The sequence below is a fragment of the Martes martes genome (genome assembly GCF_963455335.1).
Source record: "Martes martes genome assembly, chromosome: 10".
Taxonomy (NCBI): Eukaryota; Metazoa; Chordata; class Mammalia; order Carnivora; family Mustelidae; genus Martes; species Martes martes.
In genome coordinates, this window is record NC_137898.1 from 94,818,198 (window position 1) to 94,845,266 (window position 27,069).

A 27,069-nucleotide genomic window follows, 5' to 3' on the forward strand; every position below is an offset into this window, starting at 1 on the left:
GCCTAATTAACACCGTTCAAGGACACCAGGGATTAGGTTGGGCTGTGCGCACAGACCAGACCCTGGAGTTGAGAGAGGCCGTGAGCTCATCCTGGAGTCTAGACTGCTGGAGCAGTGATGCTGGGTGCTTGTTAAATATTCCAGATTCCTGGGCCGCCTCCCCCGCGGCCTGGATAAGACCCAGGTATGCATCACCCCCAGATGGTCTGTAAGTGGTCCTCAATGGCTGGACCACCCTCCTGGCTCAATCAATGTAGGAATCGGAGCATAGACATGGAGAAATGACTGACCCACGGTCATACAGAATGACATGCCAGAGCCCGGTGTTGAACCCGGATGCGTAGACTTGCACTCACATGCTTTCGCATCGTGTTCCCTACTTCCCCTCCTGACTCATTTTCAGGGCACATTTGTTTAATCAGTACCAGGCAGACAGGGAGGCAGTTCATTCCCACTGGTTGAGCTAACGGAAGAACGACAGTCCCTTCCTCAGAACACCAAAAAACCCCATCCAGCCATTCCAAATCAAAGCTCTACTCCCCGTTCTGACTGACATTGGACTGGTACTAAGGCACCCTGCAATGTGCTTTGGGGCTGGGGCACACTGGAGAGAGCTGAGCCCACCCAAAGGAACAATGGCCAGTCTAGATGTGTCTGTCCCCTCCCCACAGACACTCTTATCAATATTAATCGTGAAAGTCGCTGCATATGGCATCAGAAGCGTAACCCAACAAGAATGTAAAACATTCCCTCATCTATATGCATGTGTGTGGAGTCTGGGGAGGGGGGGGGGTGGGGGTCTGACCCATCCCTGTGTGCTCGATTCTGGCTCAAGTTTAGGAGTGTTCAGTAACAGGCAGTGGCCCCAGTCCAGGACAGCTGGATCGTATGTGCTGACAGCCACTTTCAATGGCCCTGGATGGGGAAATGGACACTCCCTTGCATACCCTCACGAGAAGCTGCTGGGCAGGCATCAGGGATAAGCAGAGCTCAGATCCCTGTACACATTCACACCCCTGCTGGAGTCAACAGGTCGTCCCCCATCCCCGCCCCCAACACCCAGGTCAAAGCCTGGGAGACAAAGCTTGCCCCTGTAGAGTGGAGAGGGCTAGGGGCTGCAGAGGCTGGGGCCGTATTTGCTTTCAGACTCCCCCTCTCCCCTAGGGAGAGAGTGGTTAGCAAAGTAATGCCAGCAGGCGTTTGAGAGAGCAGGGAATTCTATTCCCAGGGATGGTCCTCAGGACTGTTCTGTGGCCTGAGAATGGGTGTTTGCAAGGCTACTCCAACGTTTGGCCCAGAAGGCCCAGATCTGCTTCTCCCAGATCTCTGCCCCTCTTTATCTGTCCTGTCCCAGTCTCGCTGTCTCAAAACCTCAAGGCTGCAACTCTTTCCGAGAAAGCCAGGAACACAGCTGTGAGTCCTATTCCCTGTGGGGGAGTTCCAGCTCTCCCTCCTGGCTCCAGATGTAAAGGAACAGCTGTGGGGGTGGAAAGATGCCCAGTTGGCAGCTAAGCAGGGCCTGGGAAGATGGAGAACAAAGGAGGGAGATACAGGCAAATGGCAGGGCTCTCCTAATTCTAGAAACCCAGGGAAAACAGCATTTTGTCCCCTGGCCCGGCAACCGGCTGGACAGGCCTTGCCAAATCCCTCAGACGTGGCCCAAACCCTGCCCATCCCAATCCTGGCAGCCTGGGCCACTGGGCAGGACCTTCTGTAAACTCCATTTTATGATTCTCACTTAATCTGAGAAAGGAAACTTGGCTTCCTTTGTCTTACTCCACCCCTGTCCTCAAACACACACCTCCCAGCATGAGGTTTCAGAAAGGAAGGCCTGGAGGGGGAGAGAGAGGGATGGGGAGAGGAGGATGGGTTTCGGCCCCTCCCATCTGGCATGCTCCTGCCTCTCCCTACCTTTGGGATGTAAACCAGGATGTAGAAGGCCAGGCTGGGTGTCCAGCAGACAGCCCACTCTGGGTGCCACCTGCTTGCCTGCTTCACCAGGGTGACAGTGAATGACTTGGCACCAAGCAACTGCACCCAGTAATTGTTTCTTGAATGACCGTGGCCTCCTCTGGGTCCCACAGGGTCCCGGAGACACTGCTGGTCTTTAACAAGCCTGTCTAGTGTTAGGAGAGGGTGCCCCCTGCCATGACCCACTTGTCCCCATCCATGTCCTCCCCAACCTGAAGGACACAGGGTGTCACAACTGCTCCCATTTTAGGAAAAATAGTTTAATGTTAGGTTTCAAACCTCTTTTCTAGATGAGGTCCCATTCTCTGTGGGACCCCCATCCCAGTGCTCTTCCCATGCCTGCTGGGAGGTAGCAGCCCCTCTCCGAAGGGCACCCACCCGCTCCAGACGCCCCTGCCCTCCCGGGAGGCCTGCTCTGGGGCTAGGCTTTAGCAGGTCCTGCACTTTTGTGTTTTTATCAAAAGTGGGCAGAACACTGTATTTTGCCCCCTTTTTTGACTCCATGGGACCAGCCCGTGGCACGTTCCTACCCTTTAATTAAATAGCCCATTAAATAAGCCCCCGGCACTGGTGGAGAGGGGGCGCCACGGCACAAAGCCCGTGCCTCCGATGGCCTGCCGCCACCCCGGGGCCTCCACCCTGACCGGATCCGGCCGCCTTGAGAGCAGCCAGGGGCACGGCCCCGTCTCAGGCCCGGCCAGTAACAGGACCCCTCTCCACACGGGGAGGGGGAGTCCAAGCGGGTCACCAGGCACCCCCACAGCCACGGATGGGGTCGCTCAGGCGGCAGAGTGGGCAGACGGGTGGGTACAGCTCCCGCCCCAGTCAGAAGAACGTGAGGTTCTTGACTGCTCCGATCTCCAGCATCCGCTTGATGGCCAGGGCCTCCTGGGAGACATTGTGGCCTGACCCCTGTGGAGACAGCCAAGGAAGCAAACTAAGGGACTCCCAGGGACCTCCCCGGCCCAAGGAGCACTCTCTGATGCTCCCCACAGCGCCCGCACTTCTGGGAGCTCCCTGCCCCGGGCTGGCTCCCAGAAGGACAACATGACCCGTATGGCCTGATACCGAGGACTCCGGCCAGGAGACCAGGGGTCTGAGTTCCAGTTCTGACCCTCTGGCAGCGTCCGAGCCCTTAGCACCACACTCACCGCCCCCCCCACCCCAGGGTCCCCAGCTCTGTCCCAGCCAGCTCAGAAGCAGGGGCCGCTTACCGCCATGGACTTGAGTGTGATCTGTTCATAGTAGTGAATGGTCTGCTTCCTGTTGTGGGCGTCTGGGTAGCCAAAGCCAGCGATATGCACCAGGTCGCAGAGGTGGAGTGCCAGCGTGATGGCCAGCAAGCCGGTGGTGGGCTTCTGAGAGGGTTGCGGGGGGCAGGCATTAGAGGGAGCCCTGCACCCGTCCCCACCTTCCAGGCTAGCACTTCGCAACAGACTTTCACGGAAATGTTCTTCCTCTGTGCCGTCTACACTGCGGTCACCAGCCACTGCAGCTCCCGGGCACGGGCACTGGGCTGGTGTAGATGCACGTGAACCGACTCTTTCACTTTATTTAATTTTACACTTAATTTAATTAACTTAAATTTAAATGTAAGTAGCCACAGGTAACTCAGGGACACCAGGCTGGAAAGGCCGGCCCAACACGCCTCGGGGAGGGCTTGGGCCTCGAGGCACAGTGATTCCGTGTTGAGTGTTTCACCCCGCAGCACACAAGTGTGTCCGGTCTTCACAAAAGCACTTGGAGGTGGACACATTTTGCAGATGGGGAAACTGAGGCTGATGACTTCGTTCAAGGAGTAGAAAGGTTCTGCTCTCTGCCTTGGAAAACCTCACGTCTTTCAGAAAACCCGGGCCCCCCCGACTCACGGGCTGTGTGGCCCTTGATGAGGACAGGCTCTCCCCTTCTGTGAAGTGGGGACAGCAGCACTGTTCCCACCCACCTTATGGGCTGCTCTGGGGGGAGGGAGAGACCTACTTTTTCCATCCCTAATTCGTCCATGGGGATGGGCAACGTAATACCCTAACTTCATGAATCTTGCCTTCTTTTTTTTTTTTTTTTAAGATTTTATTTATTTATTGTCAGAGAGATAGGGAGAGTACAGGCAGGCAGAGAGGCAGGCCTAGGCAGACGGAGAAGCAGGCTCCCTGTGAAGCAAGGAGCCTGATGTGGGACTCGATCCCAGGTCCCTGGGATCATGACCTGAGCTGAGGACAGCCGCTTAACCAACTGAGCCACCCAGGCGTCCCGAATCTTGCCTTCCTCAGCTCCAACACCCTGCCTTCCTGACCGCTTCTGCCGCCCACTCCCATTTACGAACCGCTCCCTGGACCTTGTCAGCCCACATTTCCCCCAGTGTCCCTTCGGAGCATTGCCGTCATTTCATCTGTCTCTTTCTGCTGGGGTTTTCCCCTCCTGTTGTTCTGACTACCACTACGTTCTTACCCAGTTCACATGTTTGCTGAACCACATTTCTGGGGCCTGCTAGACCGCTCTGCCTGGTCACCGGCTCCTGGAACCGGCCAGACTCCTCTCCCCCTGAATTCCCTATATTAGTTAAGCATGTTACCATCTAGCCAGCTGTCTAAGCTGGAAACCTAGAATTGTGAGAAATCTCTCAACTTCACCTGCAAAATAAATGGTGTTGCAGGAGGTCCCTAAAATAGCCCCCAGTGACCCTTGGGTGCACGTGGAACCTACCAATCTGAGATGTAGGACATGACATTCAATTGCCCTACAGGTGCCATTGGCCCTAAGATAGAGAGAGCATCCTGGCGGGCTTGACCTCAAAAAAAAGCTGAGCTTTAGCATCTGGGTCTAGAGGTCGGCAGTGGAGGAAGTCAGGGACGCGCAAGAAGGATTTATCATGCCGTTGCCGGCTGGAAGGTGGAGGGGGCTCTCTCAAAAGAAACACGCACAATCTCTAAGAGCTGAGGGTATCAAGGCTGAAAGCCAGCAAAGGAAACGGGACCTCAGTCCTGGAACTGTAAGGAACTAAATACCTCTGACAAGAAGGACCCTGGAAGTGTGTTCCCCCCGCCCCACTCCAGCCCCCAGAGAAGAACTCAGCCGTGCCCCGCTGGACCACCAACGGCCAGAACTATGAGTCTACTGGTAGGCAGTACTTAAAGCCACTCAGCTCTGGTGGTTTGTCAGGCAGCAAAGGGAAGCTGCTACATCCAGGGCATGCCTTCCACTCCCCCTCCCACAGCCAGAAGCTGGGTTCTGGTCCTTCTCTTGTCTCCCCGCTCCAGCCTTCCCCCTCTGCCGAACACCCCATCGGGGGCATAAAACGCCTCCTCGCTGCTCCCCTCCACTCCAGCTGTGTTAGAACTCAGTGCTGGAGGAGCTGGTTGGTCCTGCCAAAGGAAATGCCCTTTCTCCAAGTCCCTGCCTGATGGGCCCCATGACCCCTCAAAGGCCCAACTCCAAGACCACCTCCTCTGGTTGGGGGATGGGGGGACTCCCAGCAGAGGTGTGCTCCTCCTCTCAGCTCCTCCAGCATTAGGAACAACTCCCTACTAGGGCATTCTGCCACTCCATGTTGCAACCTGTATGTTTATTCTGCTAGACTGAGTGTCCTCAGGGCAAGGTGCATGTCCTACACCCCAAGCGTGCAAACGTGGGGCCAGGGACGGAGCAGCCACAAAAGAAGGCATTCAACCTAAGCTGAATCAGAGTAGATATTCAGTGAAGAATAAAATTTTTTGCTGCGAAACTTGGCAAATACAGTGAGCATCTCCTGTGTACCAATCTCCGTGATAGGCGTGTTATATAACTGTGTTTTTAAATTCTACAAGGGCCTTAAAAGGTCAGTACGAACACTGAACACCATCCTCACCACACAGATAAAGCTCCCAGTGGCCAATCTGCCCAAGGCCACAGAGTAAGAAGCAGGACAGCCAAGTCCTGGTGATGTTTACTAGTTGTCTCCGACGACTACTATCCCACACGGCTTCTCTAGGGGTTCAGACGGCACGTGTGGAAGTCCTTGGGAAGGTAGGGCTAAAACGCAAACCACAGCTTGCAGAACTGTACTGTGACTCCCCAACCTGACACATGGCATGGAAGCAGGGCACACGAGACAAAACGAAGCTCGAGCTCCTTTAATTCACTCTGATGAGTCCATTCCAAGATAAGATCACAGATAAAGTGACCTCACAGCCAACTGCAGACACTCCGGTCATTCTAAAGTCAAGGCTACAGACTGTTCCAGCAACTCCCTAGTTTATAAATTCTGACCAGCGCCTGCCAAAGCCTCTAACTCCGGCCCTGAGCCTTATAAAAACGCTCCCCTAACTTCCTGCTCGGCAGACATCCCCCCCAACTCTCCCTGCCCACAGCCAAATACACTGGACTGAATATAGGGGTGTGGGGCGGGAGGTCGTCTGGGGGCTGTTCAAATGCAAACTGGGGTCTCTGTTGTTACTTTCCCTCCAGGGTTTGCCAAGCCTCTAGAGACACCCTGTCCCAGCCTCCGGCTTCCCAGCCCGCCGCTCACCGTCACCCGCACGCACCTGCTTAATCTTGCGCGGCTGCTGCATGGGCAGGCTCAGCAGCTTGTCCGCTGCAATCTCCATGAAGAAAGGGTTGAGAATCCGAACCTGCCTGGGGTTGACGTCCCAAATGAGGGGAGGCTGCTTCCAGAAGCCCTTTCGCACCTGCGGGGCACGCGATTGGAAGGGAGAGATGGGGGTGTGCGCAGACCTGTTTCTCGAGTCCAGCCGGGCGGTGCTCAGCAGGCAGATGGGGTCCACGTGATGGCGGAAGCCCCCAGGAGTGCAGGGTGAGCCGGCAGGGAGGTGGTGGCCAGGCCCGCACCCAAGAGGGAAAGGGCGACCAGAGAGGAGTGGGGAGAGGTGGGAGGACCCTACTGGTGCAGGGGGGCGGGGGGCGCGGTGACAAGCTGTGTAGGGTAGCGGGTCCACCAAACAGGTGGAAGGGGCTTAAGCATGGGGCTGCTTAAGCCCTTGGTGAAAATGCTCGATGGGACCAGTGTCAGCATCTGACTGGATGAGAGAAAGACACGGGGACACCACCCGGAAGGACAGACCTCCTGCTTTAACCTACCCCTGCCTGGAGAGGACTACTGACCAGCTGCTTTCCTCCCAGGTTTCTCACTGGCACACACATTTTCTGGCAGCTTCCCTGGCCCGGGCAGCCTCAAGCTTGGAGTGCCCACCTCATGCCCCCAGGCTGTCAGACCCTGGCTACTGCGGTGGCTTCTCAGAAGCCCCACAGAACACGGAGTTCACACCTTCCCCTCCTGGGCGCTTTCACAGGGCACATTGTAGAGCGTGAGGTCCTCAGACAGGCAGGGTCCCGTTTCTGAGCCCCGCCCCCTCCCGTCCCCCGAGTCCCCGCTCACCCTCTTCTTGTCACTCAGGATGGTCTCAATCCAGTGGAAGTCCATTGCCTTGAAAGCTACCAGGACGAGGAGTGTGTCTGGGTTGTTCTCCACTTTGGGGTTGAAGTGGGCGGACTCAGGGTAGAAGAGACGCATGGTGGTCTTGGAGCCCACGTCGCCCTCGTAGCCAGCCACTGGGGCGTTGTTCAATCTGAAAGGCGGGGAGGAGGAGGCCCGTCACCCGGAGGCCCACGGGCCTGTCGACAGTCCCTCCCAAACAGAAGGGACGAGCGCCTGAGCTACAGACCTGATGACCACGTCGTACTTGTTGATGGCGTCCCCCAGCGAGCTGTTGCGAAGCCGGTGCCCGTTCCCCACCACCACGCAGCGGCGACACTTGAGACTGCCGTGGGAGATGGTGATCAGCCCCCGGGGAGACCCCCGTGCCTGCGCTGCTTAACTCCTGATCTGGGTCTGCCTGGGGCGCGGTTCGGGATTCCTTCCCAGGCTGCCTCGGCCTCTGATCCCCACGGACCCAGCATCTCCAAGGAGCCCCACTTAGGGTCCTGCTGACTCCACAGCCCTGGGCTTTCACGGCAGAGGGACTGAGCAGAGCACAGAAGGTGGAGGAGGAGAGGAGGGGGCTCCCAGTGGGGACTAGTAAGAAATTCCATTTCAAAGCCCCCTCGCCTGCTGCCCAGGTCTGCGTGTCGTCAGGGCAATACCCTGCCTGCTCCGGCGCCCGGATGCCCAGGCCCAGTTGCCGTGGACACTAGCGTCCCTGCCTCCCCTGGAGACAGGCAGGCTGGAAAGAAGGGTCAAATTGGCCCCAGGGGAGCAGAGATAGGAAGTCTCGCTGGGAGGTGCTGGCCCATGACTGTCTCTGGGAGGTGCCCAGACTCGGGCAGGGACTGTCTCCTTACCTCTGGATGCTCTCTGGGATGGAGTAGCTGGTGATGGCTAGAACCCGGAGGAGCAGGTCTTCTACAAAAAGATGCAGATTGGGAGGGACCGATGACAACAGCCAGCTTCCCAAAGGCAGCCAGCTCTCCCTCCACTGCTCCTCAGAGCCTCTGCTGCCCTCTCCTCCCCTGACCTCAGCATCGGAGCCTGGCTCAGAACGTGGGCACTGGGACCATGAGCAGCAGAGAGCGAGAAGCAGCGTGGCCGAGGTGAGCCCACCACGCCCATTCATCCAGCCGCTCTTACCACTCCCCTTGGTCCCATAGGGCAGCTCATAGGCAGACGGTGTCTTGACCCAGAAATAATCCTTCAGCTGCAGGAAGATGGGCTGATCTCGGGAGTAGCTGCAGAGGTGAACGCAGGGCCGGGATGAGAAAGGGATTAATCTTAAAGAAGCCGGAAGCCAGGGTCAGGTCAGGCCCCTGACTAATATTCTATATGTCATATATAGTAGTATGTAATATTGTATGTAATAATTATTATATATCATGTATTAATATAATATTATATGTAATTATATGATATTTCAGTGATATAATTATATAATATTTTATGGTATAATAATGTAGTATGTTATATAAACTATATATTTATATACTTAACATATATTAAATATTTTAATATACAATAATATATATTCATGGTACATGTTTTTATATTATATAATATATACTAAAATAAATACTATATACAAGTATAATACATAATAATCTTATATATAAAAACACATTGTTTATAATATATGAAAGTAATGTATAATATATAATATTTGGGGCCTCTGAAACCTCCAACTCAATATATAAATTATATTTATGGGGCGCCTGGGTGGCTTAGTTGTTAAGCACCTGCTTTTGGCTCAGGTCATGATCCTGGGGTCCTGGGACGGAGCCCCCCGTGGACCTGCTTCTCCCTCTCCCACTCCCCCTGCTTGTGTTCCCTCTCTGGCTGTCTGTCAAATAAATAAAAATCTTTTAAAAATTATATTTATATATTATATAATATTGTATATAATAACATAATTATTCTGTATTACTATATTGCTTGTATATCTGTATGTTCAAGGGCCTCTCCTCCCCTCACAGGTCACCTAACCCATGTCCACTAACACGTTCCCCTCCATCTAGGCCAGCGCTGAGGCCCCCACGCTCTGAAACTCCCTGCCCACCTCCCCCTATGCCCGCCCCACCTCAGCCTTAAGTACTTACTTGCCGAACAGCTTAGAGGCCTTCCTCTCCCCTTCCCCCTGGAAGCACGGCTCCTTCTTCTCTGGGATGGGAAAATAAAAACTAGAGACAGAAAAGGGAGGAGGCAGGAGCTCCAGTCAGACCTCTCGGGCCCAGGGGCCAGCGTCCCAGGCAGCCTTTCTCCCATGACACAGGTCCCCAGGTCCCAGCGAGTGACGCGCAGGGTAGAATCATCTCAGCCCAAGTTCACTCTGAGACCAACTCATGGCAGATCCAGCTCTCCTTTCTCTGAGCAGCTCTGGGGAGGCGTCACAAACCCTGCACCCCGGACCCACTACCTAACCTTCCTGGGAGGATTTCACGCTAACAGCTGAAGGAAGGGGCCATACCCTCGCCCTCTGAACCCTCCCAGCCCCACTAGGTCGGCCACCCCCCGATACTCCATCCCTGAACCCACTGCGGAGAAGAACCAACAGAAGGACCGAGAAGCTGGACCCAGAGCTCCACGTACCTGTCTTCCCGGGAGATAGAATACCACACCATGACGACCAGGACCAGAGCCGGCACGGCCAGGAGCTTCCAGCCTGCAGGGCACATGCACAGAGCAGCTAGAGGCAGGGACAGGCAGAGACAGCCCCAGGCCACCGACCCTGTTTTGGGCCCCTGCCACTCCAACTCAAGCACACCCGGTCCCCGGCCCTCGCCTGGCCATGGTTTTCCAGCACCAGGCTTGAGCCTGTGTTTCTATGGTCCTTCAAGATGAGCAGAGGGCCCCCTGGCCATCTGCCTGTCCCTCCACAGCCCCCAGGGGGTTCGCAGATGCTGAAGACTGCTTCTGGGGGGCCCATCCTTCAGGGTCGGGGAGCCCTGGGACAACACTCACGGGACTTGCTGATCATGTTTCTCAGCGGGTAGCAGGGTTCCTGGGGAGAGCTGTCATCCCGGCTGCCTCGGGCCACCTAGGAGGTTAGGAGTCACAGGTGTGTGGTCAGCTCTGGAAACCTTCTACCTAGAGCCTGGAGGACACACCCGCAGCCTGCCTTTCCTTCTCCAGAAGGCACAGAGCTGCTTCTGGGGTGGCCGCCCAGACAGCAGACATCTTCTGATCCCTTGAAGGCAGCATCTGGGGTCCAGGTGGGGCAAGGGAACCCAGGTCCCACTCCTCAAAGATGAGGTCCCACGCCAGACTGGCCTATTCGAGCTTCCCTGGCGTGGTTTCTTGGTCCCCTTCCTCAGTCTGACCTGGGACGGGCCGGCTCCAGGAGGCAGATGGGAAGCTCTACCCACCTTTGCCAAGGAAGTGAACTGTACAGGGCTATGATTTGTATTTTAGGCAGCCAACATTTATCATTCTCTGCCATCCAAAGCAGTCCCTTGTCTCTGCTACCACCCACCTCTCCATTCTCAGTCTCCCACCACTCCAGCCAAACAGATCCACTCTGGACTGGCACTGGGGCTGTGGATGGTGCCCCAGTTCTTCCAGATTCTAACTAAATGCAAACAGGGTCCAAGCCCTCATCCTTCCAGCGCTGGGGGGTGGAGGGAATTCCATGGAGGCAACTGTTTGAATGGGAGTGCGGGGCGGGGGGCATTGGTCAGAGAGATGGGAGACCCTTTGGCATGGCAAGGACAGGGCTCTGGAAGGGGGTCAGCTTCTAAACACACATAAGCAAAGAGGTCCCTACACACAAACTCAGGGTGTACCAGGGCCACGCTGCAGAGTCACAGGGGAAACAATTTAGGCAGCTTGCACAGAACACCAATAGGTGTGGGACACCAGGCACCATTTCTGTCATCCACGCAGTGTTCCCCACCCCCGTCACCCAAATCAGAAGTTACCCTGGGCCGCTTCCTGCAAACACAGATTCCAGGGCTCCTCCCAGGGTTTGCTAAATCAGAGAGGGCAGGACCTGTGGCAGGCATCTTCACAAGCAGCTCAGGTGATCCTTGGGATCCACCGGGACAGGGATGGAAGCTCCAGCTCTCAGGGAGACCTGGAAAACCTCCAATTATTTCCTCAGGGCAGGAGACAGCATCAGGATGAGAGCTGGTTTTTGTTACTAATCATAAATCAATTATCCTGAACACTGTCCTATTATGGAGTCGATGCTCTGCCCCACGCTCTGCTCTGAGTCCACAAACACCAAAGAATGAGAGTCTTGGCAGGGAATGGGGGGAGGAGCCAGATATCCTCAGGAGAGTCAGGAGCACCCATCCCCAAACCCCAGTAGGGATGGTGGATGACCCTATCCAGTGAAGTTCTGGATTTGTAGTTAGAAGACATCTGTGAAAGTCACGGTTCTAGAAGCTTCCCTGACCACTCCTCCGAAAGTAGCATGCCTTCTTCCATAGCTCCCTACAGCCACTGCCAAGTCATTCCTCACCCCGGCACGGTCCAGAGCACTTCTCCTGATCTATACTGAGCCAGTTACTTACTTGCTTGCTCTCTGTCCTCCCCACTGGAGTATGAGCTCCGTGAGGTACCAATGAGGTCTGTCTGGTTCCCAGCATCCAGCACACAGCCCAGCACATAGCCAGCGCTCAGGAAGTACTACTGATGAATGGCACATTGGGTTACCTTGGTCGGGGGGGGGGTCATTTGTCCCTCTCTGACCCTCTGTTTCTTTGGCTGTGAAACTGGGAAGTTAGCCTAAAACATATTTTAAATATATAAATATTTTGTAGAAATATTTATGTATTTGTATTATGGAGACGATGTTCTGCCCCCACGCTCCGCTGAGTCCACACAAAAATAAATATACTTTGCAGCTCAAAATATATTTATCACATCAGCACCTTATTAGAAATTTATAATCTCAGGGCACCTGGGTGGCTCAGTCGGTTAAGCATCGGACTCTTGGATTTTTGCTTGTCATGATCTCAGGGTTATGAGATCAAGCCCACACTCAGTGGGGAGTCTGCTGGAGATTCTCCCTCTACCCTTCCCCCCTGCTCGTGCTCTCTCTCTCTCAAATGGATAAATAAATCTTAAAAAAAAAAAAAATGCATGCTGTCATGCCCCTCCACACTGACAACATGAGGATTTGCACTTGAATAAGATCACCTGATGAGTCACAGGCACATTCAAGTCTCAGAAACACTGGTTCAGGTGGATTTTTTTTTTTTTTAAGTTTTTGTTTTTTGTTTTGTTTTTTTAAGTATTTTATTTATTTATTTGACAGACAGAGATCACAAGTAGGCAGAGAGGCAGGCAGACAGAGAGAGAGGAGGAAGCAGGCTCCCCGCTGAGCAGAGAGCCCGATGTGGGGCTCGATCCCAGGACCCTGAGATCATGACCTGAGCCGAAGGCAGAGGCTTAACCCACTGAGCCACCCAGGCGCCCCAGGTGGATGTTTTTGACCTTGACTGAACAGGAGAATCGCCTACGGTGCTAAAATTTTTTAAAAATAAGAAATAATTAAGAGCGTCTGGGTCCCACACCTTGGAATTGGGACTTGATGCGTCTGGCCCAGCAGCGGAATCTGCTCGAGTGCCTCCAGGGGTTCTAACAAGCCGTGAGAGTTCGGAACCGCCAAGGAGGACAAGGGTGGGGAGGATATCCACATGATGGCCAAAGCTGGCCGCTTCGACTTTGAGGTGTGCCTTCTGACTCAGCGGGCGAGGCTGGACACGAATTCTAACCAGCTCCCAGGTGGTGCCCAGCCGCTCTGTGGGGACCACACTCCATGCTGCAGAGCTCCACACCAGGACCCTCCCAGCCCTAACACCTCCTGATTTCACGAACCTCACCCTCTCCTCCCTTCCACTCTCTCTCCATCTTCGTGACCAGGACTCACTCCACTTCCCGGCAGCTCCCTTTGTATCAGTAGGTCATAACACTGCTGGCCTGATTGGCCTAAGGCCAGGACCTGAGGAGTTTAAATATATAGAGAGGCCTCGGTCCCAGTTTCCAAGATTCTGATTTAATGGGTTAAAGGCAGTGTCCAGGCATTCCTAAGTGAAAAACAAAACAAAAACCAACCACCCCCCACCTCTCTTACGGGGAAGACAGGATGGACACCAGCACGTCCAGCGAGCTCCACAGTAACTGAAAGACACAGACTCGACTGCCCTCCAGACCCCACCGGGGTGGCGGAGACCTTTGGCAGCGGGAGGTGAACACAGTGGACTAGTCCGGATCCCAAGCAACACGGCAACTAGCCCCCTTTGACCTCCTCCCCAGAAAGCCTGCCCGGCGATGGACGTCTTGGTTCCCAAACGGTGTTGGTGTGTGAGAAGCAGATAGCTGAGGCCTTAGAGTTTGCCCCAAAACCCCCCGCCCCAGTCTGGGGTGTCATCAGCCCAGCCCTCCCCTCTGTGGGCCAAGACCAGACCAGAGCCCAGCAGCCGCGGACATTCCTAGAGCCCGAGCTTGTCTGGTGACGGCTGCCCCAGGTGGACCCACAGCCTTCTCCCGGCCGCGGGCCGCCCCTCGTTATTGACCAGACCCCTGGGTACGAAAGGACACGGGGAAAGTCACAGGAGAGTACCTGGGCCAGAGAGCAGGACTCCGCTCCACTCATGTCCGCCATGCAGCAGCTCCTGCCTGCCACCAGCCGCCAGGGCGACCAGCTCCCCCGACACACCAGGCAAAGCTGACCCTGGGGCAGGAAGCCCGCGTGCTCTCAGGTGCTCTGCCAAATAGCACAGCAGTCCCTCGCTGACCTGAGGCCGAGAGCACAGCCCCGGACCTCGCTGAAGGGCAGAGCCCGGTGCACAGGGTGAAGCATGAAGGCCCCGGAAGCGGCCACTGTGCCTCGGGCTGGGCGGACAGTCGCCGCCTCACACGCAGCAGGCACCCACCTGCTACCTGAAGCAGGAGGAACGGAATGCGCACCCGCCCAAGGGCACAGCGTGATGCCGGGTCCCTCGGAGCCCTGGGGCCCAGCGAAGGGATAAGGCCAACTGTCCCCGAGCAGGGGTCTGGGAAGACCAAGGCGGGCAGAAGCAGAGGCTCCGTTCTTACTGGTTGAGAGACCTTGAGCAAGTCACATCATCGATGTCACCGTCCCTTTGGTTCTGCAGGGAAAACACTGGAGCTGCCTGCTTGCCCCATCGAGACTCAGCCACCCCTCCTGTTCCCTCCAGTGCTTCCACCGGACATCGATCCCCGCTCCCCTCGCCAGGACCTTTCCGACCAGGGATCCCCTTTTGCCCTGCTTCTTCCCACTCTCTCCCCTTCAGTCCTACTAAACAGACTTCCATCTCCCTCCTCCCCCAATAAAACAAAGCCCTCTCTGCTTCCACCTCCTCTTCCGGCCACCCCTGCATGTCCACCTCCGCTGGTCACACTTCTGTATCTGTGCCCTATCCGCTCCGACCCCACCCCGGCTCCCACCCGGATTTTCATGCAGAAATGGCTCCTCCTCCTGAAGCCATCAGCGGCCTCTTGCCAAACCTGAGGAAGGTCTATTTTCTCGGCCTCCTACTCTGAAGCCTTTGATACTGTCGGCCAGTGCCCGTGGCTTCTGAGTCAGGACTCTCCCTGTTTCCCTCTCTCGGTGACGGTCTGTTCTGGCCCCAGTCCCTTTAAGGGCTGGCATTCTCCAGGGATCTGTCCTTGAACCTTTGCTCTACCGCCTGTTTTTACAGGACAAGTTCATTCATTTTCAGATGTCTGCCCGCTGCTCCTACGCTGATGATTCAGACCCTCTAACTGCTCCCCAGATCCCACCCTCGTGTTTCTGGTTGCCTGTGGGCCTTCCTACCGGTATCTTCCTTAACTCTCCACAATTAACACGTCCCCAGCTAGACCGCTTCTCCCACTCCACCCCATCCACTCCGGTACCCAGAGGATCATAAACTCAGTCTTCCAACATCTGCCCCCGCCTCACGCCATCCCCACAAAATAGTTACTAAACATGATTGATTCTACCCCATTTCCTCATTCCAACCAGCTCACTGAGCTCCTACTGAATGCTTGGCATTGTGGGAGGCACTGGGGATGTGAGGCTTTACAAAACCCAGCTGAGAGGTGCCTGGCTGGTTCAGCTGGAGAGGCAGGAAACTCTTGGCCTCAGGGTTGTGAGCTCGAGCCCCACGCTGGGTGTAGCAATTACTAACAAAATAAAATAAAGTAAAACAAAATAAAATAAAACCCAGATGCGGCATGAAGGCCACCGGTCTAGAACCTCAGAAACACTTTAAGATTTTATTAATTAATTTGGAAGAGGGAGAGAGAGTGAGAGTGCACAAGTAGGGGAGCAGCAGAGGGAGAGGGAGAAGCAGGTTCTCCACTGAGCCGAGAGCCTGACAGGGAACTCGATCCCAGGACCCTGGGATCATGACCTGAGCTGAAGGCAGACACTTAACCGAATGAGCCACCCAGATGCCCCTCAGAAATGCTTTAGAATACAGTCCTCCATCTCCTCATCTTGAGACACAAGTCTAGATCCTATCCCAAATCATTTGCTTCCTAATTGGTCTCTTTTGTCACATGTCTTTCCTCATTCAACCCCTTTCTTTGGAACTGCCAGCAAGGTATGCTTGCAAGAAGTAATTTGGATCAAACCACCCTCCAGCCTCAATGGCTCCCATTCCTTAAGTGAAAAGCCAAAGCGCCTTAGTGGCCATCAGAAGTCTTTACCCTCGGGCCCTAGGTGCTGAAGGTGCACCTCCCGCCCTCTTCCCAAGCACACCTCGGGAGCTGCCTTTCCCCCTCCCCTCTTTCCACCTCTGCAGCAGGTAAGCCCCTTCCCCCCAAGGACAACCCCACTCCAGCACCAGTCCAAAGGGCTCTTTCTCTGTGAAGTCTTTTACGATATTTCTAAGAACCGATGTTTTTCTTCTCACCAAATATTGTTTATAACTTGCTTCTGGCACTTAACAAGTAATATAATTTCATGTTATATAATTACTGCTTTTCATGTCTCGCCCACTGTCTACTGACCTGAAACTGAAGGCTCGTTTATACCAAGAGTCTATCAGACCTGGATCACACAAGATGCTTTATCCCATAATACAATTTTATGTTATATTAATATGTGTTTTGTATCTGGCCCATAAGACTATGACCTCTGTGGTCTGGGAGACTTCTTTGTATTTTCAGACTCTATTATAGAGTTCAGAAGGTAGCTGATGTTTTGTAAACATCTGACACACAAGCAATCAGATGAGATTAAACACGCATTACATCCCTTATTAATTACTAAAATGTACAGCGCACTTACCCTGTGGGATACCAGGAGGGTCCCCATCTCCTCGCCATTGCTTTGGCGACCAGATAAGTCACTGTTGTGGGGGGTTGTCCGTGTACCACAGAATGTTTAACAGCATCTTTGACCTCGACCCACCAGATGCCAGGAGGAAGCCCAGTCCCGGGCTGTGACAATCAAATCGTCTCCAGACATTACCAAATGCTGAGAACTACTCCTCCAGACACTTTTAAGGGCTGTCCAAGTATGATCTCAACCCTGTAAGTTAAACACGATCACGACCTCCGTTGCAGAAAAAGGGACCCAGGGTTCAAGAAGGGTCAGCAACTTGCCTAGGGAGGTAGAGCTAGTGAGGACAAAGACTGCGACTCCGGCTGCTCAGCTCCAGAGCCCACGTGTCCGGCCCCCGACCCCCTACGGCCTCAACAGATCTCCCGTAAGGGAACGGCTCCCTAGATCCCATGGTCCCTCAAATGTCCACCTGCTAGTCTTCGGAGTAAGTAAAGGAAGTCGGTCCTCCATCAGACCCAAGTCCTTCGAATGCTCACAACAGCTACAAGCAGCCTCCCGTGCTCTCTCTCCGGCAGCTTCCTCCTGGGACACAGTCTCTATCCGATGCCGTGGCCTGGGGCTGCTCGGGAAGCTCTCCAGCGTGCTTCCAGAGCACACAACTGTAGCCACGGGATTAGCGCTGCCCTCCATCTGGACACCAGACTTCCAGGAATGCTGGCTAAGGCTGTGCTCACTTATCACATCACATCCCTGGCACGGGACTCGAATCCTTCAGCTGGTAAGCCAGGCCTCCTGGGCCCTAACTCGGGGGGCTACCCTGTCCACCCGAACGAAGAGCACTGTACGTGACACCTGCTTTCCCACATTTCCCCTTAGGAATCTAGGGTCACGTTTCCTCCCAGCTCAGAGTTAGCTCCACAGCTAACATTCCAGAGGACACTCGAGCGGGACGGTGAAGTTAATGCAGCTAATACAATCACTAGGTAAGGCAAAATGGTGACATAGGCCATTGGGTAACCTACTTTAATCTCTCATTCTTGGATGGAGATGGCCAGCTAATGGCAATTCTCCAGGACAGGTCAGTCACCTGCATCACTTCTCAGCTCAAAAATTCTCCATGGCCTCTTGTGTACTCAAGAGAGACCGGGGCTCGGTATCTCTTCACTGACTTCTTTATTCACTTTCGCTACCTGCCATCAAAAATCCCGTACACATCCAACATTTCTGGTCCCCCTCCCCTGCTTGTAAAGATTTTTCAGTTGTTTTGTTCGCTGCCGTATCCCCCATGTCTAGAAGAGCGACTGGCACACAGTAGGCTCTCAACACAAATTCACTGAATTAATAAATGATCAATTCGTCAGGGACGTCATTGGAGCCAGAGAGGAAGAGGCAGTAAGAGGAGTCTGAGATTCGCTCTATCCACTCCGGCCCAAGCCCTGGCAGGACACAGCCTTCAGACTTTGCCCCCTCCCTGTCATGGAACAGCACAGTGTGACTGACCACAGTGTGCCCGGGCGGGGGGGCAAGAGGCCTGCCCTGGCCCAGCTCACGCGAGATAGCAGAGGGCTGAGGAACTGGCCAACGGCCTCAAGGCCCATGAGTGGGCAGGTGGGGCGGTCTGTCCGGCCACCCAAGCTTGGAGGGAAAGGGGCCTGGCAGGCTTCCCACGGAAGCACAGAAGCTCCTCTGTTCCCCACCCTTGGGGTCCACAGGCTGCCACCTCCCCCCTGCCATCAGGCACCCCGACCAGCCCAGCCCTGCAGCCTCCTGGATAGAAACACTGTATCACCCACTTTATCAGCTGCCGGTCACAAGACACCAGAGGGAACCACTTGAAAATCATACTTCTGGTGTCTGCGCGGGTGGGGTAGAGGCTTTGAATTCCATTGTCTGGGTGAGAAACCTGAAGCTGTGTGACGGGGTAGAGAATCAACCAGGATGGACTCAGAGCTAGGATCAGAAAAGGAAAAATCCGGTGGGGCTGCGGACCTACCCCAGCCCCCCCCGCCCCAGCCCAGGGGCTCTGGGATAGGCTTCTCTCCTCAGACATCCCACCCAGGAGCCTAGGAATTCAGCCCCAGGGAGCCAAAGCTAAAGGTACTACCTGAGCTGGGGCTTGAACTCAGGTCACCACCAACATGCCCAGTTCCCTCCCTCCTCTGGCCTCCACAGGCCTCTTCTGAAAGCAGAGGACAGCACCAGCCCTGCCCCGTCCCCCACGGTGGCCCCCAGTCAGCTGTGGCTCTGGAGTCCTTGCCGTGTGGCTGGTCCACACTGAGGTTTGTTGTAAGGGGAAACCATACACTAGATTTCAAACACTTAGTACAAAAATAAAAGGGAACCATCACCTTAAGAATGATTTATACTGATCACGTACTGCGGTAATATTTTGGCTCTACTGGGTTAAAATAGTAAAATGTATTTCACTTCCTCATTTTTACTCTTTAAAAATGTGGCTAACTTAACATATCTTAAAATTTTATTTTCTTATTTATTTTCAAGATTTTATTTATTTATTTGAAACACAGAGAGAGAGAGAGAGAGACAGAACAAGCATTGGGAGCGGCAGAGAGAGAGGGAGAAGCAGGCTTCCCACTGAGCAGCGAGCCCAGCGCAGGGCTGGATCCCAAGACCCTCGGATCATGACCCGAGCTGAAGGCAGACACTACACCGACTGAGCCACCCAGGCACCTCATAAAATTTTATTTATTTTAAGTAATCTCTACACCCAACGTTGGGCTCAACTCACAACCCTGAGATCAACGGTGGCATGCTCTTCCCACTGAGCCGGCCAGGCGCCTCTAACTTAGCATTTTGTAAGATTTGAAATTACATATGTGGCTTGCAGCTGTGGTCCCCACTGTGTTCCTCTCGGACCTCGCTGGACCAGGCCATGTCTGCGATTGCACAGGAAGCACGCGTAGAAACTTAAAGCAGCAGACGCTTCCTGGCCTCCATCTCAGAGAGGCTAACTCAGGGTGTCTGGGATGCCTGCGGAGGGCCCTGGTCATTCTGAGGGGCAGCCACAGCGAGCACTGTCCCAAGGTCTCAAGGGGGTCAGAGCTGGGAAGTCTCCACTCTTCCCTGCATCCTGCCCGCTCCTCCCGGGCGGTCAGGGTTCTGAGCGTGGAGGCAGAGTTCAAGGTGACATAGTCACCTGGTGCACCAGCCCAATCTCTGTTCTGCCCACACCCAACCTCTTCCTGACCTTGGCAACTTGCCCCAGTGCCTGTGCAGAACTGGCCTCTCGGCTATCCCTCACACACCGCACCTGCCCAGGGCCCACGCAGACGGCCACGTTTGTGCTGGCAAGCAGGTCACAAGGAACGGCCTCCTCCGGCCCAGAGCTGTGCCTCGGGGACTGGCCACCGGGACTGAACCCTGCCTCTGCCGCTTAGCACCCCTAAGCCTCGGTCTCCCAATCTAGAGGTAAAGAGCCCCTACCATGATTTTCGCTGGGCTGGTTAGCGAGATAATGGAAAAAAGACACATGGGAAATGCTCCGTGAATGGTGACTATTAGCCATACTCCTTTCTCGTGTGCTAAGTGGAATCCAAAAGCTGCAGCTGTCTGGAATGCGGGGTGGATTAAAACATCATTGAAGAAACAGTATGTTTTAGTCAGTCTGTTCCGTGATCAAAAGCAAAGAAATAAACACCGAGCCTTACGCGACGCACAAATGACTATCTACTGGACTGAGAAAGTCCTGGATGACGGCCAGGCCTCCCCGACGCTTCCTAAACACGCCCTCCCCTCCCCAAAGGAGGGTTTTAGCTTGCATGCCCCCTCCACACCCCGAGACCCATTTGAGAATGGAGGCAGGACTGAAGGTCGGGGCGGGGGGGTGCTGCAGTCAGTGCCAACTGTGTGACATCTGAGTCCTTCCTTGTCTGGGCAGGGGTTGCTTGCAGTATACATGGTCGGGATCTGGAATCCCAAGCCTGAACCTCCCTCCCTGGCTTCCCTTGTCCTGGCCACTCTCCCGTGCTGCTCCCAGCACATGGTCCCAGCCTACCCAGCCAGGAGTCTCCTCTCTACCCCCACACTCGCCTCCTTACCCCATCTTATTCCTTTTGTAGCAACAACACCACGCCATGTCCTGTACTCATGAATCCGTGCACCCTGAGAAAGTGGGACTCCGTGCGGTCCACACCATCTCCAGAACCAAATGTAATGCCTGTCCCATGTTAGGTAATTGACAAACACGGAAACGAACAGACGTCTAAAATGCATGAGCAGAACAAGTGTGGACAGAAAGTTTCATCAAGTGAAAGCACCCCATGCTCTTATTTTGCAAAGACCTGAGCACCTGAGGCGCCAGGGGCTTGCTAGAAGCTCGGCTTGGGAGCCGGCAAAGTCACCAAGTGCCACGTTTTCTGCCAAACACATGTGGCTATGCGCACAAACAGACCCTTATCACCAAAGGCGCGTGGTTTCTGCAGAAGTCACTATCACCATCTTTGACTCCCCTGAATCACTACCAGCTTTGGGGCTACGGGACCACCCAATGAGCTGATATCATGCATCAAAAGCTGGTGTGGTCCCAGGACAGCTCCAGGGCTTGAAGGTGCCCTATTACCCAGGAGAACTCATATCCTCCTTTGTTGTTCCCCAAAAGGGTCAGCCTGAGCCCAAACCCCAGCCACCCCTCCCCAGACCCCCGAGCATCTTTGACACCCTGGAGGCAGAGGAAAGGGTTCTGGACACAAACCCAAGGTCCAACCAAGCCTCCGCAGTGAGGGTCCAGGCATCCCTGGACAAGGTCTTAGATCTCTCAAGGCCTCATATTCCTCCTCTGTGAAATGCAGGTCACGAGGGCAAGTTCTGGAAGGTGTGTGAGCCTTGAAATCCATCCTGGGATTGGAAGCCTGAAGCTTTAGCTCCGGCCAGGCTGACACCAGGCACTTGGCAAAAGGAAGCTGCAGGGGTTCCTGGTCCAGGCCTGCCCAGAGCACGGCAGCTCCTCTCCTCCCAAGGTTTCCCCATCCCAGCAAAGGGAGGGGTCCACAACCGCAGCTCCCACCTGCTACTGTAACCATGAACACGCTCTCCTCTCCCGGCTGCTGGGCCCATTGCACACACAACACAGGACGCACACAGCTGCCCAGGGAGAGAGGCAGAGACACTGCCACCGACTGGTCCGCACTAAACCCAGGCCCCTTGTACTGGCCAGACCCTAGGTGCACTGCTGGGGTGTGAGAAGCATAGGGTGGGAGAGAGGGAGCAGGCTTCACTGGAGAAGCCGCTTGCACTCTCTCTCTGGGTACATCACGTCCTTGAGAAGGTGCCTGGGCCCCTGATCACTCCCACCTGATGGCCATCCCAAGGGGATCCAGATGGGGCCCCCTCCGCTGGCCAGCACCCCTCTCCCTAGCAGCTCCAGAAGCAGTAGCCCTCCTCACTTCTTTCCAGAGTGATGTCCCCTCTGCTGGTTGTCCCCTCTCCGGCAGGTGCTCCTCAAGTCCCAACTCGGGGACAGGGCAGGGCCATGTTCAGGCCTGGGACCTCGAGGGAGGTGAACACTATGCCAGCTCTGGCCCAAGAAGGGTGGCTCTCAGCACAGCTGTTCCAGATGAAACAGCAGGGAGACCTCTCTCCCCTGGTGATGCACACTGCCCCGCAATGGCGGTTCTGCACCAGGGAGGCTTTGGGGTGTCCACAGGGGAGGACCCACTCCTGAATTCCCAGCAGGAGCCTGACAGAGTGAGAGGAGCTGAGAGTGGGGCTCGGGGTGCGCGCATATGCTCATGGGTGGCACTAGGGCCCCTGGGTGGGGCCCTGGACAAGAACGCAACCCGGAAGAAGAAAAATCAAGACTGCATTCCTTGCCGCAGCCTGTCCCCTGGGAAGGGTGAAGCCGGTAAGACAGGCCCTTTTAAGATTGTTGCACATCGGTGAGACCTTCCTTGAACCGACTCTCCTCTAAGGACAAGGTCAGCGATGATGTAAGGGGACGCCTGGCTAGCATTCGAGGTGCTGCTGGGGAAGGTGCTGACCCTTGTGGGGAGCCAAGGTCCCTCAGGGCAGAGCCCAGAGCACATCCGGTGGGAGCACTGGCTGGAGGGCTGGCTGGCATGATCAGAGGGGACCCATGCCTACCTCTGCCCCCAGGGCTCTCCCACAGGGTAAATGTGCAGCCAGTCTGAATGCCCAAAGCCTCACCCACAACCCAGAGCCGGGAGGCCCCAGAAAGACACTCTGAACCCCTCAAGCCCACCCTACTCCTGCCCGCTCGAACCCTCCTGTGTCAAAAACCTACAAGCGCATCTCTACAGAAACGCACGGCTCTCTGCTCAGAGGCACACCCACACCCAACACGGAAACACAGAGGAACGTAGTAACCCTACACAGTCGTACACACAGGCACACACCCCTCGTTCCTTCTCCTTCCCTGCCCATTCCCCCCAACATACAGCTTCTGAGGTCGGCTGGGCCCCCTCGGCCAAGGTGCTCTCTTCCCCCATCCTGCGGCTGAGGGCACTGCCCACCCGGCTTCAACTTCACCTTCAGCTGTGGCCGGTTTGTTTGTCAGGCTACAGGTCCCTGGGGTTCCCAGCCAGGGAGCGGGAGCTTCCAGAAGAGCAGGGAGTGGCTAAGCCAGCCCTCTGGGGCCTTCTCTTCACCTCTGAAAGTTGGGTAAAGAGAAACCCTGGACTCCTGGCCCTCAGCCAGGCCAAACCCAGCTCCCAGCAAGGGAGCCCCACTCCTGTCATGCTCAGAGGTACTGGGGGACGTGGGCATTGGGGCACAGGGGCTGCAGGGAAGCAGACGGGAGGAAGATTCACAGCCTCGTAAGGATGTCCCCAGAAGGGCTGGGGAGTGTCCCAGGGCAGCCTGGGACCTCAGTCAACGCATGGGCCAGAGGCAGCTGGCCCGGGGAAGGGTATCCCCACCTGGCGCCCTCACTCACCATCTTCCTGGCCTGGCCTCTTTGCATGGGCACCTAACCCTGATCCCTCGGAGAGGGACTGTCCTCCTGGCCTAGCCCCCTCCCCCACAAATCGGGGAAACTCCTAGGCCCTCCCCTAGCCATCCCCCTGCCCCACTCAGGCCTTCATGTCTCCAGCCCTGAGGCATTAGCAATTTCAGGATCATCCCAGACCTGGGGGAGGTGGTGGGAGGGCACAGCACAAGCTGCTCAGAGCCTGGGGACTGAGGATTCCAGAGTCTAGGGCTCGTTCAACAGGTTCGGGCTTTGCCCACACCTCCTCTCCACGGAGATACGGCGCAGGTCCTATGGGACACCTCCTGGGCAGACACTCTAAATCTAACTGAGGGCGGTGCCAGGGGTCAAACCAAGTGCCCGAGCGCCTCCCCTGGTCCTACCAGGAGTCCTCCCTGTCTCCAGCTTCCAAGAATGCAGCCCTGTTAATCCACTACCTTGGGACAAGCACTGCCCTCAGGGCTAAATGGGATCCAGAGGCTTTTTTCAAAGAAGCCTGGTGCCAGATAAGGACTCAGGGAAACTGAGGCACAGGGAAGACGCAGACCCCGAGAAAACCCAGGAGACCACGCAGCCACGGGGACCCTGGTCCCACCTGAAGGCCCACAGGTCCTCCTGCCCTCTTCCAAGCGTCTGTTTTCTCCTGCCCAGGAGCTGGCAGAGCAGGGCCCTGGGACAAGGTGCCGCCCACCCCCAAGCCTGGCCGGCTCACCTGGCCTTCCCGGCCTGTCAGTCCAGCTGTTCCGGAAAGAGAACATTTTCTTCTCACTCTATTTGGACAGCTGCAGGGATAGTGATGGTGAGAAGAGAACGTCTGATTACTGACAGAGGGGGCAGCGCGGGGACAGGGCCACAGGGCCTCCGATGGGGTGGGCAGAGGGCTGGAGCTGTGGGGAGGTCCTGGGCAGGAGGCTAGAGACGGGGACCTAGGCGGGGGCCTGGAGCAACCTGACAGGACACAGGGAATGCCTGCCATTCACAAAGAGGGTTGCCAGAGGGGCTTCTGGAGCGGGGCCAGGGGCCTGGAGTAGTGAATGGCAGCCCAAGAGCAGAGAAGAAAATGCCTCCCTTCTTTATGGAAAGTGCTCAGCTACGGGGTGGGGGTGGGGCGGGGTGGGGTGGGGTTCGCCCAGCCCCAAACCCTTCCTCCCAGACAGGTCCCAGGCCCTTCCCGGGGCTGGTGGGTGGGGCTCAAGGAGAAGATGAGGCATCAAAAAGTCAGAAGACCTAGAGATCCAGCTCGTTCCCACTTTTCAAGACTGGCAAGTAGAAATGTAGGGTCAAGACACATTGTTTCCTCCTCTCTCTCCTTCCCATTGGTCTCTCTTTCTCACTCCCCTTCGCTCTCCTCCCGTGTCCCTGTCCCCTTTCCAGCCATCCTGTCCCGGTGTCTCCCTGTCCCCATCTCCACCTCCTCCTGCCTGCCTCCCCCCAACTCTCCACCCTCGGGTTATGTAAGGGGCCTGAGAACACACAGAGGGAGCTTTGTTGTCAAACCAAATCCATACGGAGCCGGAATCGGCCAACGCAGCTGTTCCCCATTCCCTCCGCCTTGGCAGAGTTGAGACGCCGGGCAGGAAGCCCCCACACGCCTCCATTTTGGGAGGCGGGGGGCAAACGCTGGCCCAAGGGCCCCCAGGCAGCTAAATGGGTGGCCAGAGATCAGTCATCCTTGCGTGGGACTGCAGCAGGGGACCAGCTGGCCCACAAGACAGTACAGAGCCCCGTGCAAAGCCAGGTCACAAAGACCACAGAGAGGAGAACTCTGGGCTAGAAGCAGGCCTGGAAAGGGGGGTGGGGAAGAGGACACAGACTGCCCCAGGCCCACCTGTATTCTTGTCCACACACGGATGCATGCCCACGCTCTCTCTCTCCTGCACAACCCACATACACACTCATCTACACACTTACTTCGTGCACACACACACACACACCCCATGTGGGCTCACCTGAAAGGTGTCTGAGCAGAAATCTCTTCCCTGCTCTGACCAGCCTCCTCCATCCCAGCAGGTCCCTCTGGGGAAAGAGCTGGAGCTCTGGAGAGAGGAGGGGGGAGGGCAGAGGTCAGAAGCCAGAGAAGCTCCACCAGCCACTCTTCTTGGCAGACCCTCAGGCTCTCGGATGAGGTCCCACCTTCCCGCCCAGGAGGACATCCAGGGAGGTGGGTGAGGGCCCAGGGAGCAGAGTTTAAGTTTACTTTAAGTTTCCTTTGGGCCGGCACTATCCCTTCACCAAGCCCAACTGCTGGAAGAACCATCTCATTCGAAAATTCTGGAGCTGCCAACAACAGCAGGCGCTCCTGAACCCCCCGAGCCCAGAGGGGAACATCCCCGACTGCTGGAAATCCAGCTGCCGCGTGAGGACCACTCGGATGTTGAGGCAAGGAGGGTGGGGGACTCCGGAGAACAGAAGGGGAAAGAAGAGGTGTCAGACGGGAAGGGAGGAAGAGGGAAGAACGGAAGGCAGAAAACGATGAGAAAAAGGAAAAAGAGAGGAGAAAAAGGACCAAGGAGCAGACCAGCGGAGAAGGGGGACAGTGATGTGGGGAGAAGGGCCCACACAGCCCAGGAGGATGCCCCCCCCAAGAGCACACTCCCCCCTGCCAGGCCGGGGCTAGCCCCCTCCCAGGACAGAGCAGGTCCTACAGAAGCAGGATGGCAGTGGACATTTCTAGAACATGTCCTAGCCCACCCAGTCCCCCGTCTGCCATGCCCCTGGGGGTAGTAGAGCCCATCCTGGTCTTTGGGGCCTGGATGACGTCAGGACCTCAGAGAAAGGGATGAGATGGGGGCAGGGGGTGGGTGGGGGGGCAAGGGGTAGACGGAGGGGCAGAGGGACCCAGGCTCATTCCTGACACCGGCTCCTGCCTGTGGGGAGGGGATGCTCAGGGAGCTTGAACAGCAAGTTACTTTTTTGAGTCTCAGCTCCCTCATTTGCAAAAAGAAACAGTTACAGAGCTGCTACTATGCGGCAGCGAGGCTCCAGATGCTGGGACACCTCAGGGAGGAAGGCAGTTGCGGGTCCTGCCCCGTGGTGACCTCCAAGACCTCTCCCAACCTGCATATGTTTACCTCCCTGGGCCTCCCAAACCTGGGAGGTGGGGTAGATACCACGAGCCCAACTCACACACCAGCTGATGGAGCACTAATCACCACCTGACACCTGCCGGAGGTTACAGACCAGGGCACAGACAGAGAGGAGACAAAGGGTGCCATCAGGAGTGAGTGGCTCCTGCCCGGCAGCCTGCCTCTGGCCGCTGGGCCCCGCTGTCGGACACTCTTCAGCATCTGGGTCCCCCCTTGAACCCCAGAAGACACGGCGGCCTGGTGTTTACAGAGTACGGGATTCCACGCACTGGGGCATCACTGGAAACACTCTCTTGTTCAGAAGCGTGGGCTCCTCAGGGGAGGAACCCGAGGGCCTGAGGCCAGGGAGCCGGGAAAGGGGACAAGCCTGGCACTTCCACCACACTGCCCAGAGCACCGCTCAACCCTA

At 55.8% G+C, this 27,069-nt stretch overlaps 1 protein-coding gene across 6 annotated transcripts in view; it reads right to left on the reverse strand.

The window, feature by feature from the left end:
- Positions 1-2,210: 2,210 nt before the first annotated feature.
- Positions 2,211-27,069, reverse strand: part of ST3GAL4 (ST3 beta-galactoside alpha-2,3-sialyltransferase 4) — a 31,145-nt gene continuing 6,286 nt past the window's right edge. The window contains exons 1-13 of one of the 6 annotated variants that reach the window (XM_080817834.1): positions 14,804-14,901; positions 14,432-14,484; positions 13,956-14,066; positions 10,349-10,424; positions 9,977-10,049; positions 9,487-9,567; positions 8,528-8,625; positions 8,242-8,302; positions 7,626-7,721; positions 7,340-7,529; positions 6,489-6,632; positions 3,186-3,329; positions 2,211-2,883 (exon numbers count right to left, since the gene is read on the reverse strand). In XM_080817834.1, the coding sequence (XP_080673960.1) occupies positions 2,797-2,883; positions 3,186-3,329; positions 6,489-6,632; positions 7,340-7,529; positions 7,626-7,721; positions 8,242-8,302; positions 8,528-8,625; positions 9,487-9,567; positions 9,977-10,049; positions 10,349-10,424; positions 13,956-13,997 (1,092 nt within the window). In that variant the 5' untranslated portion in view covers positions 13,998-14,066; positions 14,432-14,484; positions 14,804-14,901 and the 3' untranslated portion in view covers positions 2,211-2,796. Of the gene's footprint in view, positions 2,884-3,185; positions 3,330-6,488; positions 6,633-7,339; positions 7,530-7,625; positions 7,722-8,241; positions 8,303-8,527; positions 8,626-9,486; positions 9,568-9,976; positions 10,050-10,348; positions 10,425-11,304; positions 11,460-13,955; positions 14,120-14,431; positions 14,485-14,803; positions 14,902-24,286; positions 24,357-25,523; positions 25,611-27,069 lie in introns of those variants that run through there. The other 5 variants (XM_080817831.1, XM_080817832.1, XM_080817835.1 and 2 more) reach the window with 5 other exon arrangements.